At 34.2% G+C, this 18,739-nt stretch overlaps 1 protein-coding gene across 8 annotated transcripts in view; it reads left to right on the top strand.

Moving 5' to 3' along the window:
• The window catches only part of LOC309668451 (TLC domain-containing protein 4-like), a 96,977-nt gene that overhangs the window by 44,411 nt on the left and 33,827 nt on the right, over positions 1–18,739 (top strand). For 5 of the 8 annotated variants that reach the window (XM_082478319.1, XM_082478318.1, XM_082478320.1 and 2 more), the window contains 4 exons: positions 2,646–2,811; positions 7,106–7,195; positions 8,949–9,007; positions 11,196–11,290. In XM_082478319.1, coding sequence (XP_082334445.1) covers positions 2,657–2,811; positions 7,106–7,195; positions 8,949–9,007; positions 11,196–11,290 — 399 coding nt within the window. In that variant the 5' untranslated portion in view covers positions 2,646–2,656. The remainder of the gene's footprint in view (positions 1–2,645; positions 2,812–7,105; positions 7,196–8,948; positions 9,008–11,195; positions 11,291–18,739) is intronic. The other 3 variants (XR_014268242.1, XR_014268243.1, XM_082478322.1) reach the window with 1 other exon arrangement.

The raw sequence follows: 18,739 nt of genomic DNA, 5'->3' as shown, positions 1-18,739 counted from the left end.
GTATTGGGTGAACTGTTGGCTGAAGTAGAGACTGCATCAGCCTGGCCGGGCTGTTTCCAGTGGTCCTGCTTCTGGGAGTCCTGCTGGAGAAGGGCCCTCACAGGCTGGTGGTTGAGAGGCATCCTTCAAACCTTTTCATGGTTTTTCTCTACCAAGAAACCAACTTGAGTTAAAGTTTATGGAAACCATCTTGTGGGGAAAAGTACAAACATCCTTTGTATTCAGGAAGCCTCTGGAAGAGTTTCTTTGGTGTCCATAATTCCTGTGAATCAGGATGGGCTAATTAAATTTCATGTCTAGACACTCCCCTTGTAAATTGGCACAGAAATATTTCCCACTTCTGTTCTGGCTGCTGTGTCCTAGGATAGTATCCAAGCCTTCTGCCAGCTACTAGCCATATGTAGAGGTGTATGAACCAAGTCTAATACTTTTCTACTTTTACTGTGTCTTCCTCTACTTAATAATCACTAAACTCTAAAAGACCCTTAATCTGTGTCAGTAATGAGCATTATTTGGTTTTATCCATTTTCACCATTTTCTTGCCTGATTCAGTGAATGAACAGGGGCAGTTGCTTCCTACCGGAAGCTTTGGTTTTCTGGGAAATTTTTTTTTTTAATTCCTTAGATTAGTCCCTGACTTGGCATGACTGATGAAGCAAGCAGCTGTTTAATAAGAAGCAAAGCTGGGAGTAGAGCAATTTAATTAGCTTCTGTCTGTTGAGCCTTTAATGGAAGCCATAACTTGACTATGTGGAGCTTTTTAGTTTTAAATGGAACATTTTTGCAGAGGGAGATTCTCAACATGTACCTCCCAAACTCTAGTTAACTGAAAGTCCGTTGAAAATATAAGATACCCAGTGTAACAAAGACTTAATAAAAACTAAATTTTTTTAGGAATGAGGAATTTAATAGTGAATTGTTTGATTTTTTAATGTATTGCTTAAATTAACAATTCATAAAATGGATAATGTTGCATGATACCTACTATGTTTTATAACATAACTTTTAGCAAACATTCATGAAATAAATACTCATTGTATACACTGACTTTTAACTGAGGTAAATAAGCTGCTCTTGTCTAGCCACCCTCCATAACCTCCAGGGAACACACAGAACCCTTCAGGACAAATCATCCTCACATTTTAGATTAGATTCTCCACTCACTACTGGTTACTGGTTTCATTGTCTTTGTTTATCTGCCCACCTGGCACGCAGATCCTTATTTGCTTAATCTTAGAAAAACATTTTCCTTTTTACATCTCACTTAGCAAATTACAATGATGTTTAATTTATGTATAAAACTTACTTTTATGTATTATTTTGTTAATATTAAACCTAGGTTAAAAGACCAAGATAGGTTAAAATTAAATTTTGTAATGCCCAATAAACACATGTTGAATTAAAAACAATTAAATGAGCGATAAAGTTAATGGAATCTCACAGAGAATTGTGATATCAATATTTTTACTGTGCACACACACCAGAAAAAAAGAATGAGGAAAGAATTCATTACAGACACATGAATTCTGTCAGAAGAGGCCCTGTGGGAGACTGATTCTTATTATGATATCCTGGTTGGAAGGGAATGAGGTGGGGTTATTCCTAGTGCAGTCAATGATGTGGTTTTTCTCTAGTGAATTGGCTTCAGTAGGTGACTTTATTTCTTCACATTAGGCAGCTGGAATATGTATTGATTCATTTCCTTTTCATTTGAGGGTCAGCTCTATCAAAGATGGAGATGTAGAAATGCTGTATTTGCTGGATATGAGCAAATGCTTTAGTGTCTTTTTTTTTTTTTTTTTTTTTTGGTCTGAATGTTCCTAAGATTTTTAGGAGCCAGATAAAGTTTAGCTCAATGAGATAGAAAACATACTTTGAATGTGTATATATGCATATTACCATTCTTTGCGCTAACTCTATCCTTAAAACTTGGAGCTCTTTTATAAAAATGTTTTCTTTTAGAGTTAAAAAGCCATGGAGGATTTTTGGTTCAAGGATGTGTGTGATTGCAAAATATGTTTTTAAAAGTTAAATACTAATTTAAGCAGTAACAGTGGTATGATTATTTTCCAAGATGGTATTATTCTTCTAAACTTTAAATGTTTGTCACACTGTACAATTATTTTTTTCTTATATGATTGGTTTTTGTTTTGCTATAGCAGATAATGTTAGTTCTATTCTTATTTTGGCTTAATTGTTTCTTAGAAATTATCTAACCAACTTTTTTATTTTATACATGAGAAAATTGAGGCATAGAGAAATCAGGTGATTTGTCCTTAGTTTAATTAAAAATATTACTAAAAGAATACCTTCAGTTATAGTACTTGAAATTCCCTCTTAATGGTAAACTCTAGACTTAGGTAATTTTGAGTATCATGATGTTAGATTTGTCTCCTGACATTTATAATATTGAAATCTTTAAGATAATAGATCTTCCCCTCTTTTATTTTAAGTACAAATATGAGATACATGACAAATAGCTGGTAAAGGCTTAAAATTCATATAGTTTCCTTGTATTCTTACATTTGTGCTAAATTAAAATAAATCACTAAAAATACAACCACATACTCTTTTAAAATTAAAAGTTAATTTAGGTGTATTTTGAGCAATTTAAAGGATTTTATAGCCAACATTTCTCTTAACAGGTTGAAGAAATATGGATACCAACACCATATTGGTCATCAGCGCTGGGTTTACCAGCTTTTTCACCTTTCAGCTTCTTTTCCACTTTGTAAGTTATTGGTTTTCAGCAAAAGTTTCTCCAGGTTTTAATAATCTCAACTTCGAAAAGAAGATTGAATGGAACTCAAGGTAAAGTACACGAAAATGTAAATGACTGATTAAAAAAAACCTAGTCTTATGAAATAAAATTACGCATTTAAAATATTTCCAAAAAGTCTTTTTCATTTAGGATCTAACAAAATCTTGGGTCAATTTTTTTTATTTGACATTAGGAATAAAAGGAAAGACAAGTAGATAGATCTCATACAAGAAAAAATTTTCAATTCTTATTCTGAAAGATGTTAGGGAAAATTTATTTAACTGTCTAGGGAAGTGTTAAGTAGACTCTGGCGGATTGTGGTGGAAGGCACTGTTTTGCATTCTCCTCTGAAATATTTATGATAACAAACACATGTTCTTTGGAAATGGTAACAAAAGTAACATTAGTTGGGGCTGTGAGTAGCCTATATATAGTATCGGGCTGGCTTAGCCCAACCTAGGACAGTTAAACACTACACACCAAAGAACCTGGTGCACGGTTAGCACATCTGTCTCTCTTTTAATGAACTTTTCATTTTAATTCATAGCCCTCCAGAAACCGTTCTTTTGTTATGTAATTCTAAAGTAAAAATTGCTTTTTAGATCTTTTAAACAAAAAAGTAAATGGAAAACGAATAAGGCATCTAAGGATATAGAAACCTGCCAGAGTTTTAATTAGTTGGTTTGCAAATTTTTTGTGTATGTGCAACTCATTAATCTCTCACAAGGTTTCAAACACAGACGGACTCTGGTGACTGCTTCACTTGCTTTAGAGCATTTCAGATGCCCAAACACCTCTGTGCATTTGCAAATCTCAGTGAATTAGAGCAGCTATGGGATACTGTTTATTGTTGAAGTTAATGCTAACTATAAAATGAACTCAGCAGATCGCCAAAATTGCTATAATTATTTTTTCATTGAAATTTCCTTTTAGAATTAAAAACTTCTGCCAAAGTCTGTTTATTTGAGAATGGTCATATGTGACCTGAAATGCCCTATCTGTTTGAGCCAAATTGTTTTACAGGCATTCACTTTTATAACTCAGACTGTGAAGAAGACTAGTTGTTTTCTTCTGCACCTTACACTGATTTGTCTGGTTCATACATGTTATAGCTCTTCTCCCCAAAAGTGAGAATTATTTCTCCACATATTTTTGAAAAATAAGAGGTATGATTCTTTTGTCTAAAGAATAGCACAAAAGTATTGTTCAAATGTGGGATACAAAAGATACTAACCATTATTTTGTAAAACCATTTCTAACATGAAGATAGAATAGTTGGGAAAGAGAAGGAAAGGGATATGGAGGGGGACATAACATTTTCTGTGACTAAATTTTGAACTATTTTCATTTCCATTTCAACATGGTTAAGGTAGGTAAAGGCATTTGAATCTTGGCGAGCTGCAAGCCAAAGAAACAGGGAGGGTACAGATAGATTGAAGCAAAGGTAAAAATGAAATGAAATGAAATGATGCAATTGAGAAATACTTTGCATTATTCAGTCTTATTATCACTGCCATTCTATGAGACATGGAATCACCATTTGGGAAACTGAGTTCCCATTTGAAAGAGGAGTCTGGGATTATATGATTCATTACGCTATTCGAATACTATTATGCTATGCTATTCTCTCTCAAATTTACTCCTGTTTCCCACTCCAGCTTGGTTTACATGGGACTTAAACTGTGAGGTGGAGAATGCAAAGAAGGAAAAACAGTTGGCTGCTTTTTGACTACACATATATGTCTTGAAATCCAGATTCCAGTCTTAAAACAGACAGATCAACGCAACCCACATAATTCTCCCTGGTAATCAGGAAAGAGTCTCTGAACGATGAGTGGCCCAAATCATCTAGTAGTAAAAGGACAGAAGGCAGAAAAGCTCTCCAGAAAATTCACACCTGAGAGTAACAGTTGAATTAATTATAAGTTAGAAATCTTATACTTAATTGTTACTTTTTCTGCAAACATACATACTCAGAGATGTTATTAATATTATATAATTAAATAAATTTATTATTTCCACTTGCTTTCCTATGGCATGGAAAGTCCTATTGTGCTGAAATATTCCTAACTTTTAAATCTGCTTCTTCAAAATATAACTCTTTTCTCTGACTGAGCTATGTAATTTCTGTTGGTAATACTTATACTACTTGCGAGTGATTACATCAGTAATTTTAAAGTGCTATTCTAAAATTGTCATTACTTCCTTAAAAAAAAAGAAACCCACAAACATTCCTTTTTAACCTTCTTTAAACAAAATTGAAATATTTTATCTTGGTGTTTTTTTTAAGACCCTGAGGAATCTACATTTTGCTTTGCCAGGAATCTGATTTTAAAGAATGAAATATGAAATTTTTACTAAGAGAAGTTTCTGAACGTATAGACTTTTAATACAGAATAGCATGTAAGCACAGGGTGTTTGTTTCTCCTGTTCATTATAGTGGGAGCTATTTGATCCAAGTAACATGTAACTCTTCTCTCGTGAATTATATGCCATTTCCGTCAGCTGAAGGCTTGTAATTCTTCCCTTTTACCATATAACATCTCAACAGAGTAGGGAATTTGAGGCCTGAGTATCAGGAACAAAAATTCAGATTTTTTCCAAAAGGAAACTTTTTGATAGAAGGTTACTAAGCCAACAGGTTAGTAAAAGGTTATGCTTTTTCCTTTAATAGAATTTTTGAATGGCAACAGAAAGCTGGTTGTCTGATTATTTAGATAGCATGTTTTATTTGAGATCAAGGAACTTACATTTTTATCTTGCTATGTTCAAATGGAACACAGGTGTGCTTGGCGTGAAAATTCCAGACTTGTAAACCAGGTTAATTGGGTTAATTATCACACTTCAAAATGTATTTTGGTATTACAAAGGACTCAGTGGCTTTAAATTAGTGAGACTCTTGAGCATTTAAAATATGATTTGATTTAATTTGATATGTTTACTTAGGACCGCATCATATATTAGATCAAGTATATTGATTTTTCAAGTTACAATGAGATTTTTTAATATCAAACTTTGTATTGGTTGATATATTTCACTTACTTTTAAAGATTTGGGTCATATTGTAGAGAGATTCATTGCATACCAATTAATTTCTAAAGAGAAAACTTTGCTATTCCTCTCATCCTTTATTCTAATGAAGAGAAGAGAAACTTCATTACTCATAAACTTTTTCATTATGTGAGTAAGCATATAGTATCCTGTATACAGTTCTTTAAGTAGGATATCATAGAACTTGCATATTGGTTAAGTCATTAAATTTTTAGCAAGATATGTTCATAGAAACTGATGTTTTTCAACTAAAAGTTATCCCTTCTATAAAGAAAATGCCACGTGGATCATGTGAACATTTTGTTTTCACTTGGGCATTTCTTTTTTTATTTATTTATTTATTTATTTATTTATTTATTTATTTATGGCTGTGTTGGGTCTTCGTTTCTGTGCGAGGGCTTTCTCTCTAGTTGTGGCAAGCGGGGGCCACTCTTCATCGCGGTGCGTGGGCCTCTCACTGTCGCAGCCTCTCTTGTTGCGGAGCACAGGTTCCAGACGCGCAGGCTCAGTAGTTGTGGCTCACGGGCCCAGTAGCTCCGTGGCATGTGGGATCCTCCCAGACCAGGGCTCGAACCCATGTCCCCTGCATTGGCAGGCAGACTCTCAACCAGTGCGCCACCAAGGAGGCCCTGGGCATTTCTTTTAAAAACAGATTTTTTCTGAATAAATTCATGGTCCTCCATTTTTCTATTTAGAAGTGATTTCATAATGATGATGAGGCACTAATAATAGCCACCTTAGCTTTCTCACAGATTTGTTACAAGAATCAAGTACAATAATGTGTGTATTAAAACTGAAATTTCCAAGGGAATACATTTTCATTTCATGATCCATTCCAATTCTGATCCATGGATATGGAGTTCGTTAAGGCTAATAGATTTGGAAGTCATTCCTAACTGATTGGAGCGGGAACTAATCCCGCAATGACGCTGCTGGGGATGGAGCGGGGTGCAGGGTAGTGTGCTTACCAAATGCCATGTGTTTGCACAGAACTCTGTCAACTGGTTCATCAGATATGCTTCTGCTTTAGACCCTTTAATCAATAAGTGATTCATCAGTTGTCTAGCAGGAAATTGTAGACCTGGGCACCTTTCTTGTTATTGATTCCAAAGTAAAGTTGTGGCCCTTGGATTTCTAAATAGCAATTTTGTATTATATTCTCAGATGTACTCCAATCCTATATTTAAATGCTTCCAGATTTAACTTCTTCAGAGTGTTAAATGTCTTGCCAGAATTAGTTAAAATTTATTGCACAGATTCTAAAATCTTTGTGTCTCTTTCATCTCATTGCAGGGTAGTGTCTACGTGTCATTCTTTGGTGGTTGGGGTTATTGGCTTGTACATTTTCTTGTTTGATGAGGCTACTATTGCTGATCCACTGTGGTAAGCTGTTTCTTTCCAATATAGTCAATTTGATTTATGTTTTGATTTTAATTATTAATAAGAACGTCTCTTTACTTTAAAACAGAAAACATATTGATGGTGTATGGTTTGTTAAAATGCTTGTGTTCAGACATATTTCAGCAAGGTGCATTAGAATGATTTATTTTAGATTTAATACAAATAATGAGGGCCATTTTGCATTAGTATAACAATTATTATCCAAAACAGGGAGAATATGATGATTATGTAAACGTTTATACCGTGTTAGTGAGTGAAATCAAGTTATTGTAAACACTGCACTGAGCAAAAATGAGTTATTATTGAGATAGGGTAGTCAGATAGATAGGATAGACTTAGTCTTTAAATTTATGTTTGACCCATCATTTGATATCAAAGATAAGAAAATGAGAATTATAGATGTCCATGTGAGAGGAATTTAGTACCACATGAGACGATTTGAAGCACGAATAATAATTATGTTTAGCCATAACACAATAATTTGTAAGATGATTCTTTCTGAAGAATTTAAATGTCATTCCAATGGCAGAAGTTTTACAAACTGTACTTCCTGGCATTATATGAGAAGACTTAGTTCAGTTTAGTTTGAGGGATTGGTAGTGTTTTGAAAAAGCACTGCATAGGGATGTGATAGACGTGGGTTCTGAGGGATGTGGGGCAATTTGACCAGGTCTTTTGACCATCTCTATTTGACTGCAATGATGTTGGTTTTTATTCATAAATATGGAATTATGCTGGTCAGAGTTATACCAGTATTCATACATTTTCACTGAGAAGATATTTTTCAAAGTGAATTAATTTAGTGAATTTCATTCCTTGACCAGGTTTTAATGTGCTCTACCTAAACAATTGCTACTTTTTTTTCCATATTTTTATTTTACCCACACGATTGTCAACAGAACCAGTTGTTTTGGGAAGTAAATTTTATAACAAAGATTTGATTCGTTGACCAATTTATCCTTATCAAATTTTTACCTATTATACTTTTTGATATTTTAACATTTTCTTAGATACCATAATTTATTCCAGGTCCAATTTTCCTGGATCATATTTACAGATCAAAATTTGTAAAGAAGATATGACTTCTACTAAATATTTCCACTTGTAGTTTACCTGTTGTCAGTTTTGTTTTATGTTCATTTTACCAGTAGTTCACATTAAAAGTCAGATAAAGGACTGATAATTTGCATTTGTTTCTTGGAGCCAAGAGCATGAACAGGGCAAAAGTGTAGGACCTTGATATGTGTAAGGGTCGAAACAGCAGGATTAAATTGTTCTGTTCCGATCATTTTCTAATGTGCGATAATAGGCAAATCTCTCCAATCCTCAGTAAAGTGAGGATAACAGTATAGTGCCTGTAAATCAGGGGCAGGCTAGATGATTTCTTGAGGCTATTTGAGTCTCTGATTCAGAATAAGGAATCAAAACAACAACAACCAGCATCTGGGATTCCATTTGAGTCCTTTCACAAACAAATCATAGGAGGACACACTTATAAAATGTTGTCTTGTGGTAATATTATTTTCATAAAACTTTGGGCTAATAAGTATAAACAATTATGATTATTCAGTTAGAAGCATTATAGCTAACACAATACCTTGTGCAAATGACAAGTTACCATTTGAGCGCCTATAGAAAAAGCATTTAAATTATATTTAAATCTCAATAGACAAAAAAGTAGCTGTCATCTATAACCATGTGCTAAACAAAGGAACCTGTTTTTTAATATTTATAGGGGTGATGCATCTCTTGTGAAAGTGAATATTGCTATTGCTTCAGGCTACCTCATTTCTGGTATGTGATATGTTGTTCACTGTCTGTTTCTTTTTAGACTACTTATGGAATTATGCAAAGAATACATACATAGTCTATGCTTTTGGTTTATTTATTTAAGAAGCAACTTTTAGGATCCATACTGAGGGAAAAAAATGTCTGCTCTAATGGTAGAACATGAAACATTTTTCATGTTGGCTCTCTGGTTCTCAAAGATCAGAGCTGCAGAGTGGGGCCTCCGTTAGGCCTGGATGTTTTTTTTTTTCACTAGTGATGGTTCCTTTTTGGACTAAAGAGTCGCTCAGGTGCAATTACCATGACGCTAAGGAAGTTTAAGCCTCAGGGTCCTCACTTGCAAGGGCCCTTGAAACGTGCTCCCATGGTCATGGTTTTGTATTGTTTTGGTAAGATTTGCAAAAGTAAGGTATTTTAGTCATAATCAGTTAAGATCATGGACTCTTTCTACTTCACATTTCCCTCTGTCATATTTTCCCTCATGTTGGATGAGGTTGGAATAACCTTTTACACAACGAGACAGAGGGGAAGTTAAGTTGAGAATTTGCCATTTAAACTGCTCTTTGAAAAGACATTTTGGACTGTCTTAATAAAACAAGAGAGAAATAAGAAATCCCTGAATTGGACATTTATGCAGGGAACCCTATTTTGTAATTTTCAAATTTAATAAACAGCTGAAAGAAAATCCAAGTAAAAGTAATGGACTATGAAACAAAAGTGATAAAGATGAGTGATGGACTCAGTAGAAATTTTTCTGCCATCAAGAAGTGAATTGTAAGAAAAAAAATTAGATTAAACCAAAACACAGTAATTTATTAAGAGGAAAATATACATTTGGGATAGAAATAATGAATAGGCTATTGGATTATTCAACGGCCCAGTTAAAAGAAGAGTGAATCTTGTGGACACATTGGGGAAAGATTTGCTCTTTGGCACAAAATGCTGTCATTGACAAGGTTAACACAAAATTTATAATATGCCTCATACACTGGTTAATGAGTATTGTCAATTCAGAGAGTAGTTACTACCCAGGAAATCTTGTACAGAAGAAACTTGATAAAAATTTTCTCAAATAAGGTAATAATTCAAAACGCTTAAAAATAAGTTATGAACGGAAACAAACTTTCTAAACCAAGCTGAATGAAAGGTGAATTCTTTTATTCTCTCTATAGAAAATATTATAAGATCATTATCATATAAATTGGTGACCAAAGACTATACAGCCAAATATAGGAAAAATGTATCTAGAGAAGCATATCAGGCAGTTAATTACTGATAGTTTTAAATTTTCTTGATTTCCACATTTGTGGTATTTTTTCCTCTCCTTAAAATTTATAATTTGATGATATCTTTTACCTTTATATATATTCACATCTAGTTTTGTATTAGTAATTTTTATTTTTTATAAAAGAAGCTCCTCATGCTATAAGCTCCAAACTCACAAAACCTGAATCATCCTCTGGTTTCCATCCATGAGAGCCATTTGTTTCCAGGTTTAAATTTCATGTTTAACCATTTGGTAAAGAAAATACTTGTGTTCACAGTTTGAGATGTTTCTGTTTTATTAAATGAAACAATTTTCTGAATTGTGGTATTGATTTAGAATTTAAAGAAAAATGGATGCCTTGAGCTCTTTTTTAAGATATCTTTTTAATAGTTATAGTTCTTCATGTTTTGGGGTGGTTTTTTTTTTTGCTATTTTGAATTAATATTTAACCACATTCTTTGTTAACTTTTAAATTTTTTTGCTGAATTTGTGTTGTAAATGAGTTGGTCGTTCTATACCTTTTCTGAGATCGTCTTATCCGTTTGAGTTATTATAGTGACAAAAATCAGTAATTTAGCCTTATTTTAAAATTATTTTTATTCTGTAATATTTTCATTCTATTTAACCCTTGTAACAAGTTATTCGTTTATACTTTCAACAAATACGTTACATTACATAGCTATACGCCTGGCACTGTGCTGGATGCCCGCACTTGGTCCTCTTCCCAGAGAAGTCCCAGTAGTGTAGGGGAGACAGTTATCCGGAAGCACATACTTCGTGGTAAAAGGGGTAGTTGAACTCCTGATGTACGAGACGAGTGCTGTGGGCTCAGAGTGGACTGTGATGTGATGTCAGGAGAAAGTTAAATACACTTGAAAAACAATGAAGCTTTCTTCCTGTGTAATATCTTATTTTTCCTTGTTGCAGATTTGTTGATTCTCATTTGGTATTGGAAAGTGATTGGTGACAAGTATTTTATAATTCACCATTGTACAGCGCTGTATGCATACTACTTTGTACTGGTGAGTGCCAGGATTTACAGTGGTCTGACAAGCAGACAAGATTGGGAGTAACGACTCAAGGGTGAAGATAAATCTAAACATACAATTCTTAATTTATAAAGATCAACCCCAAATGCATTCAGGAATCACTCTTGTGATGTTATCCTGTGTATTAACAAAAATAATAGCTTTACTTACGCGTTTGTGTTAGTGTGTCTATTTGGATTCACACACTTTGAGAAAGTCAGATGACCCCAATTTCCTGAATGTTCACTCAAAACCTTTAGGATCATGTGGCTACTGATATTTGTCTGTCTTTCTAGATGCATGTATGTTTTAACAGCCGGAGCTAGGTATAGATTCCTGTATAACCAGCTGAAGTATTTCTTTTCTGTTTAATTTTATGTACAGTTCCACGTACATGCATAGTTACACTTAAGTATGCTAGAGCAGGGGTGGAGGGGGACGGGGAGGGGGAGTCTTGTTCAGAGGCTTCATCAGAACTTCCAGACTGAGCTAATAGAGGAACCAGCAAATCTGGGACACTAGTGCATATTGACTTTTATTTCTAACATTATTTTTCTACATTATACATTTGTAAATTAGCAATTTTATATCCCTTGCATCTTTGTTAGGTTTCTCCTCAATCAATTATTTTTCAACCTAGATATACCACCAAACCCAAGATAGATACTGGGAAATAATAGACGTATGTAAACTCGAATAGTATACATTTTATGTAATACATGTGGTATACCATTCCATGTTTTTCCTGTTTTAAAACATAAATGTAACCACTGGCTTTTTTTTTTTCTTATTTGGTATTACTAAAATCTGTATATTACTGGACATTTGCGACGATTTTGAGGGCTTTTAAAAACTCATACAAATGTGTATTAATAATATTCTTCTATTTTTCTTTATATTGCCCCACACAAGGATAGCTGGTGAATAAGACATCAGATTACATTATTTCTGCAAGAATAAGATACATCAAAGCATCTCTTTATATCACCCATTTAAAGTTATAAGTCTAAATAATTAATGTTTTAAAAACTATGCTGGTTTTAATGTTATAAATAAGTAGGTATTTATAGGATCCCAGTATCCATAATCACTTTATTCTTCTGAAGCAATAGGCTATTCTTACTGGCATTTCCTACTGTTTATTTCCTTGTCTTCCTTTTTAGATTTTAATACATTATAGGTAGTTATAACATATAGACTTCTACCTTTTACAGGTCTTAGATAGTTGCAATACATGCACTTTGTTTCTTGAACACTTTTGCTAAAAAGATGTGGAAACTGACTAACAAAATATTGGTTGACTCAGGGAAGAATGTGTGTGGGTACTCGTGTGAGTTTAATATCCTGCTGCAGGTTAGAAGTATGGTCTCTAAACATGAGTCACAAATAATCATTGTGCTATGAAAAGAATATAAGCTGGTGAAAGATAACAGGTCATTTACATGCATTTGTAAATGTGACTAGTATGAACTGCTGTTCTCTCTCTCGGCCACTGAAGTCACAGGCTTGGCAAATGGCTGCTGTACATGGATTGGCAAGTTGAATATTTCATTATGTGGGAGGAATACTGTTTTCTCTTTGGACTTTTATGCCTTTATAAAATGTTAGTGAAGTGAATGCTGGATTTTTAAAAAAGAAATTAACTGCTGCCTTATTTAGTAAAGTTGATAAGAAAATCAATTGCAATTTTTTCAAGAGATGTTTGCTTTTTTGATATATCTTCCTGTTTTCTATTGTATGAAATAAATGAATGGTATGAAAGAAAATTATCTAATTAAAGTGAATCTATTCATAGGGAAACAAAATAGAAACAAAATTGATGAAATAAATATTTATAGATGTAGAGATCCTATGTCATTTATAGATCTTACATTTACTATTTGAATATAAGAAAATTTTTTCCCATGCAATGAATTCCCAGGTTACTTTGTGCATTTTAAGTAAGGCTAACAAAATACCAACAGCAAGTACTACTACTATTATTATTTTGTATAAACTTTTATGAAATTCTTATCCCTTATGCAATGAGAACTGGCATTTGGAAAGCACTTCAACTTGATACTTCTGCAACTATTTAAGCTGTTTGTAGTAAGCTTTTTTTCTTAAAAGATTTTCTAACTGGAACTAATTAAAACTTAAAGTGAAGAATAGAGGCTAATTACCTGTAGGTTTTAAATATACGCCCTACTGAATAGTTGAATGTAAATAACAACTTTACCTTATCTGGCATAACAAAAGTAAGAGTCTTTTTTTTTTTTTTTTTTTTAAAGTAAGAGTCTTTTGAACTTAGGGTATTGTAGGTTGTAAATAGGTTATATAATGTCTTGATCCTCTCTCTAATGTATTTACTGGAGTTTTAAAATTATCTCATGGAATAATTTAGAGCTTAAGAAATCTTCTCTTCTGCCTACATAGAAAGGTAAAAATCCTACAGCTTTTTTCTTGATATTCAGCTTTCATCCCTTGGGCAGGATACTCATTATCAGGGAAAATATGACAGGTTAATCTCTTATCATAAAGGAAGTGACACATTTAGGCTTTAATGTCCTGTGTTTAGGGACAAACCATCCTCTTTTGTTCTCCCTTTCTGACTTCTTGGATAACGTTAGTTTTCTCCTGTATTCCTTGTGAATCACCTCCTCTCCCCAATCAAACCACATCTTTAGATACTGAGTTATAGTATATTTGGGAAACTTTTAAACTTGACAAGAAAATCACTGAGTCTCTGCGTACTTTGCCAACTCTTCTGCATCTTTCCGTTACCCTAAGGTCTAATCATTAAACCATTCTGCTGCAATTTAAGAAGAAAATTTGGTTTCAGGTGCCTCTTGTTACATTTATTTAAGGGTATTAGTATTAGGTGTGATACTTTGAAGGTGAAGATTTTTTATTTTTGTTTAATATTTTACCCCAGTTATCTATGTTTTAAAAACATTTTGCAAACAATTGTGTATGAAGTGGTACTGAAAAATGAGATAAATTATGTAAGATAATGTAAAGTTGTAAATTATGTCAGGAGACAAGAAGTAGAAAAATACTGGTCTTATGTTTAGTCTAAACAAAAATTTCCACAATGCTGTGAAACAAATGCCATGACTCACTAACATTTTATCATTAACAGTGTTAAAAAAGAAAAACTACGTTTTAAGGTGAGTTAAATAGTGTTGCATGTTCTGTTACACTTAAATAATGTATTTCCTCTTTTTCTCCCATTAAGATAGCCTTAAAGAAAAATTTTAGGTAACTATATAGTGGCTGTTACAGCAACATTTTAAGATAACAAAATTTCAAAAATTAACATTTCTGTAGACTAGGTAGGTATTAAAAATAGGTACTTAATATAGCTCACTAAAGCAAGATTCACTAGTAAGGTCTTTGTGATTTCTATTTCCCACTAAATTTATATATAATAAGACATCTTAAGTATTTAAATCAAATAAAAATATTTTTTAAAGTTGTATAATATGTTAGATAACTTTTTTTCCTACTGAAATAAAAAATTGACAGCTTTCTTATACAGTAATGAGTGATAGACTAGCAGAAGTAAGTCTTAGAAATTGTTTTATTAGTATTTCTATAGCTCACTTATACAAATCTATATAAAAGCACTATGATACAGTTAGTTTATTACTTTTACTACTAACTGAGGGATTAGCCATGGTAAAAATATTCAGTGCTCAGTTTTTTATTCATAGAATATGTGTTCTATATGTGTGTGTATATGTAAAGATACATACATATTCCATATATGTATGTGTGTTTTTGGTTTTGGAATTTGTTTCAGTATTTCATTTTTAATATAGAATACCTGATGTGAGCATTTCCCATATTTCACGAACATAACAAACCTCCTCTAAGGCCTTCCTCAGTTTCGGCAAGGAGGAATTCTTCTCTTTCTTCCTGGTTCTGTGTTTACTGCTTCATGCTCTTTTGTGGGCACAGAGCATCTCCTCAGATCTGCATAGTGGGATTACCTTAGCAGAGCTGTGTCCCTTTCTTTCTCTAAGCTGGCTTGATGTTTTGAAACCTATTTCCCTTTAATAACCAGGAAAGAAAACAGTTCATGTATTAGACTTGATGTGTGATGATAAAATAGATGTCAACGAAGAGGATTGCCATGGCCACCCTCGTCGATATTTTGTTCTTAATTAGGTTTTTTAAAAAGAGATCTTATCATATGATTCTTCTTACATGAGGTAACTAAAGTAGTCAAATTCCTAGAGACAGAATATAAGATAGGGGCTGGATGAAGGGGGTGTTGGGAAGTTACTGTTTATGGGTAAGAGTTTCAGTTGGGAATATAAAGAAGTTCTGGAGGTGGCTAGGTGATAGCACAACAACATGAATGTACTTAATGCCGCTGAGCTGTACACTTAAAAGTGGTTAAAAGGGTAAATTTTGTGTTATGTATGTTTTACCACAATAAAATAAAGTTTAAAATATGCAAGCTTATCAATTGACTGAAGCAAGGTTAGGAAGAGGAACTAATAATATGTTGGATGATGTATTACATTTTTTAAAGTTTCAGGCTGGAATAATAAGCTGAAACAAATAGATGGAACTGAATAGTGACGAATGTCAAGTTTTGCACCTGGACTTGACAATGTATAAAAAGAGGGGAATGACTGGGAAGTGGCAGATGACCACAATTGTAGTTGTACCGATAGCATGTCTCATCTGCTAAAAAAGAAAGCTGTTTTTAAATGTTTACTCTATTAGGGGAGGTACGGTATCCAGTTCAAACAAATTACAGTTTCCTAGTTAGACCATACCCACAGCATCTGGAGTCTCTAAAATTGCATACGTTCAGGGGCGAGCTGCCAGATAACTGTAGAGGGGAGATTAGATTAGGTGGCTATTGTCCTGGGATAAACAGCTGAAGGACCCAGAGAGGTCAGCTTAGAAAAGATAAGTTGTAGGGCAACTACATGGCTTTGAAATGTCCTTGGAAATGTGAAAGGACTGTTAAGTGGGAGAGGAAGTAGACTTACTCTGATTTAATTCAGACATTGGAATTAGGACCAATGGGGATGGTAAAGAGAGGTAGGGGAGACTGCTGTTTTACAAAAGGGACATTCCCAGTGAATAGAAGATTATAACAACAGCCTTTTAAAGTGGTTCTTTTACCATAAGATATCTTCAATCAGATAGATATAAAAATAGATATAATAAGTAGAAGCTTTAGGTCGGAGCTTATACTAAATTGTCTTTAAAGTTCTATTCTAAGTCTGAGATTCTGTGATTCAACTGTTTTGATGAAATGATTGGCTTTAGTTCTAATACTGGAGAGCTAGGCAATGGGCAAGTAAGAATAAGCTACGTTTTGTCACCAAGTTCTTAAGTAACCCAGAGAGGAAGGGGTGAAAGCAGCTGGTCTGCAGATCCATTCACTTCCTTGGGAGAAAAGGAGGGGAAGAAAAGAAGGCAAGTGACCCAGGTCTAATCTGCTTGTCGACAGGACCTTTGGGTAAATAGGGTATGTACCGACATTTGTTAGGAGAAAGAGGTCTTAACTCTGGAATGCTCTTAGCCTGTTGCTGGCTAAGGATTCCCTATAGTAAAGAGAACCCAGGCTCTGTGAGGCCTGGCTCTTTGGAGAATGTCATGTAGTCTGTACAGTTTTTTGGAGGTATAAAATGGAGATGTTTTATAAGATAAACTCTCACTGCGTGTGAGGAACTCGGTGAACCTCAGCTAGTAGAGCCTTCACATCTTCTGGGCCAGCGCTGCTTGTTCAACACAGGAAGGACCTGGCTTGCCAACTGCCCTTCACGTCCCAGACCTCTCTCTACTTCCTCTGAATTATCTGATAGCCTCTATCCTTGTAGTAGTTAGTAAAGCTTAATTCTATGTAAGATCACTGTTTCACATGAGCCAGATTGGGCAATCCAGTCCGGTCCTGTGTGTTAGCTCAAAGCTTCAACTCTGTCTTATAAGTAAATCATCAAAAACCTTGAATGATTAAAGTTAGGCAAAGAGTAATTAAATATAGGGTGGATTTTGTTCCCAAAGCTCATTTCTAGATTAATGGTGCTCTGAAAGGGTTTCCCATGGAAATGTCCTAAGATTATGGGTCAGTCTAAATAGCCTAGAAAAAGTACCTCATAATTGCTACAGTAGAACATAGTCACATTTTTATATAAACCCCAGTGCCCATAACTTACCTCACACCAATTACATAGCCCTAGTGGTGGGAAAGTGTGCTCATCCCACTCCAAGCCATTGATAGTGGCACGGTATTTAGTATCATGCTCGCAGTAGTAGGTGCATAATAATTTTATTTATCTTTCTCCCTCACCTTCTAAATTCCTGACCCTAGCCACTCTTGGCTGTTAGAAAATTAAATGTCCCGTGATAAGAAAATCCAGATTTTCATAATCACTGGCTGAAAGGAAAATTTTCTTTTAAGCTCTGGAAGGGATCAGACAAATCTTATTTTGTTTTCCCTCATAGAGTCATGCAGAGGCCATGGCCAGTATGAATTTTACTATAGGCAAAGCTCCTTAAAGATAGATGGCAGAAGTGGAAACACCACATTGACCAGAGTCAGTTGTGAGTTTTGCCATAATTTACTAACAGTAAAGTATCAAAATTTATCATTTATTAGAGCTGAATTAAACCTGTCCTCTTACTAGTGTCTATCTCACTTGGATTTTAGTAGGTTTTGTTGGTGGGGTGAGGATAAGGTAACCAGGAATTATACATAACCTGAATCTTATCTAATGGCCACCTGTGCCTGTGGAAGCCTGTGCCACACGTGATGCTGACTCTCATGGGCGAACTGGATTAAACAGGTCGAGAGTCATTGATGTGCGGGATCAGAGACTATGGAAGCCAGGCTACTGACGCATAGTTCACTGGCTCGCAGTGGTTTTGAACTGAGGAGGTGGTGGTGGGGAGAGGTAAGGAATAAGAATATGATAGCTCCCTAATTCAGTCCCGCAGGTCCTGAGATTTAACTATGGGAAACTGTCTTTAAAAATTCAAGTAACACATCACCCAGTGACAACTCTGTAATGCTATAGCAATTTAGGAAATGGAAAGATGTATGTGTTAATTTCCATTACTTTTTTTGTCTGAATATGGATGTTTATAAAGAAATTCTGAGTTTGTAGACATACAGGGCTTAGTAAGTATAACGTTTTCTAGGTCTGAGTCTCCAGAGATAACTACTGACGATACTTATGTATATTCTTGCGGTTTATATAAATTGTGCAGGAATTTTCATATATATATATACATATATATATATATATATGTATATATATATATATTTATTTATGTTTCTTTAAAATTTTCCGAGAGAGCTTTTGAGGTAGATGAGACTTAGTCAGTCTTCCAAAAAAAAAAGATAAAAGCATGTTTAGATCAGCCGAAAAAAGTAGGGAAGGCTTTCTAGGTTGGAAAACATGAGGAGAAGAGGTCAGATCTTCATGGGTGGTA

This window comes from Balaenoptera physalus, assembly GCF_965194825.1.
Source record: "Balaenoptera physalus genome assembly, chromosome: 1".
NCBI classification, from domain to species: Eukaryota; Metazoa; Chordata; class Mammalia; order Artiodactyla; family Balaenopteridae; genus Balaenoptera; species Balaenoptera physalus.
The sequence above is the reverse complement of the archived record's forward strand: the minus strand, read 5'-3'. Positions and strand labels throughout refer to the sequence as shown.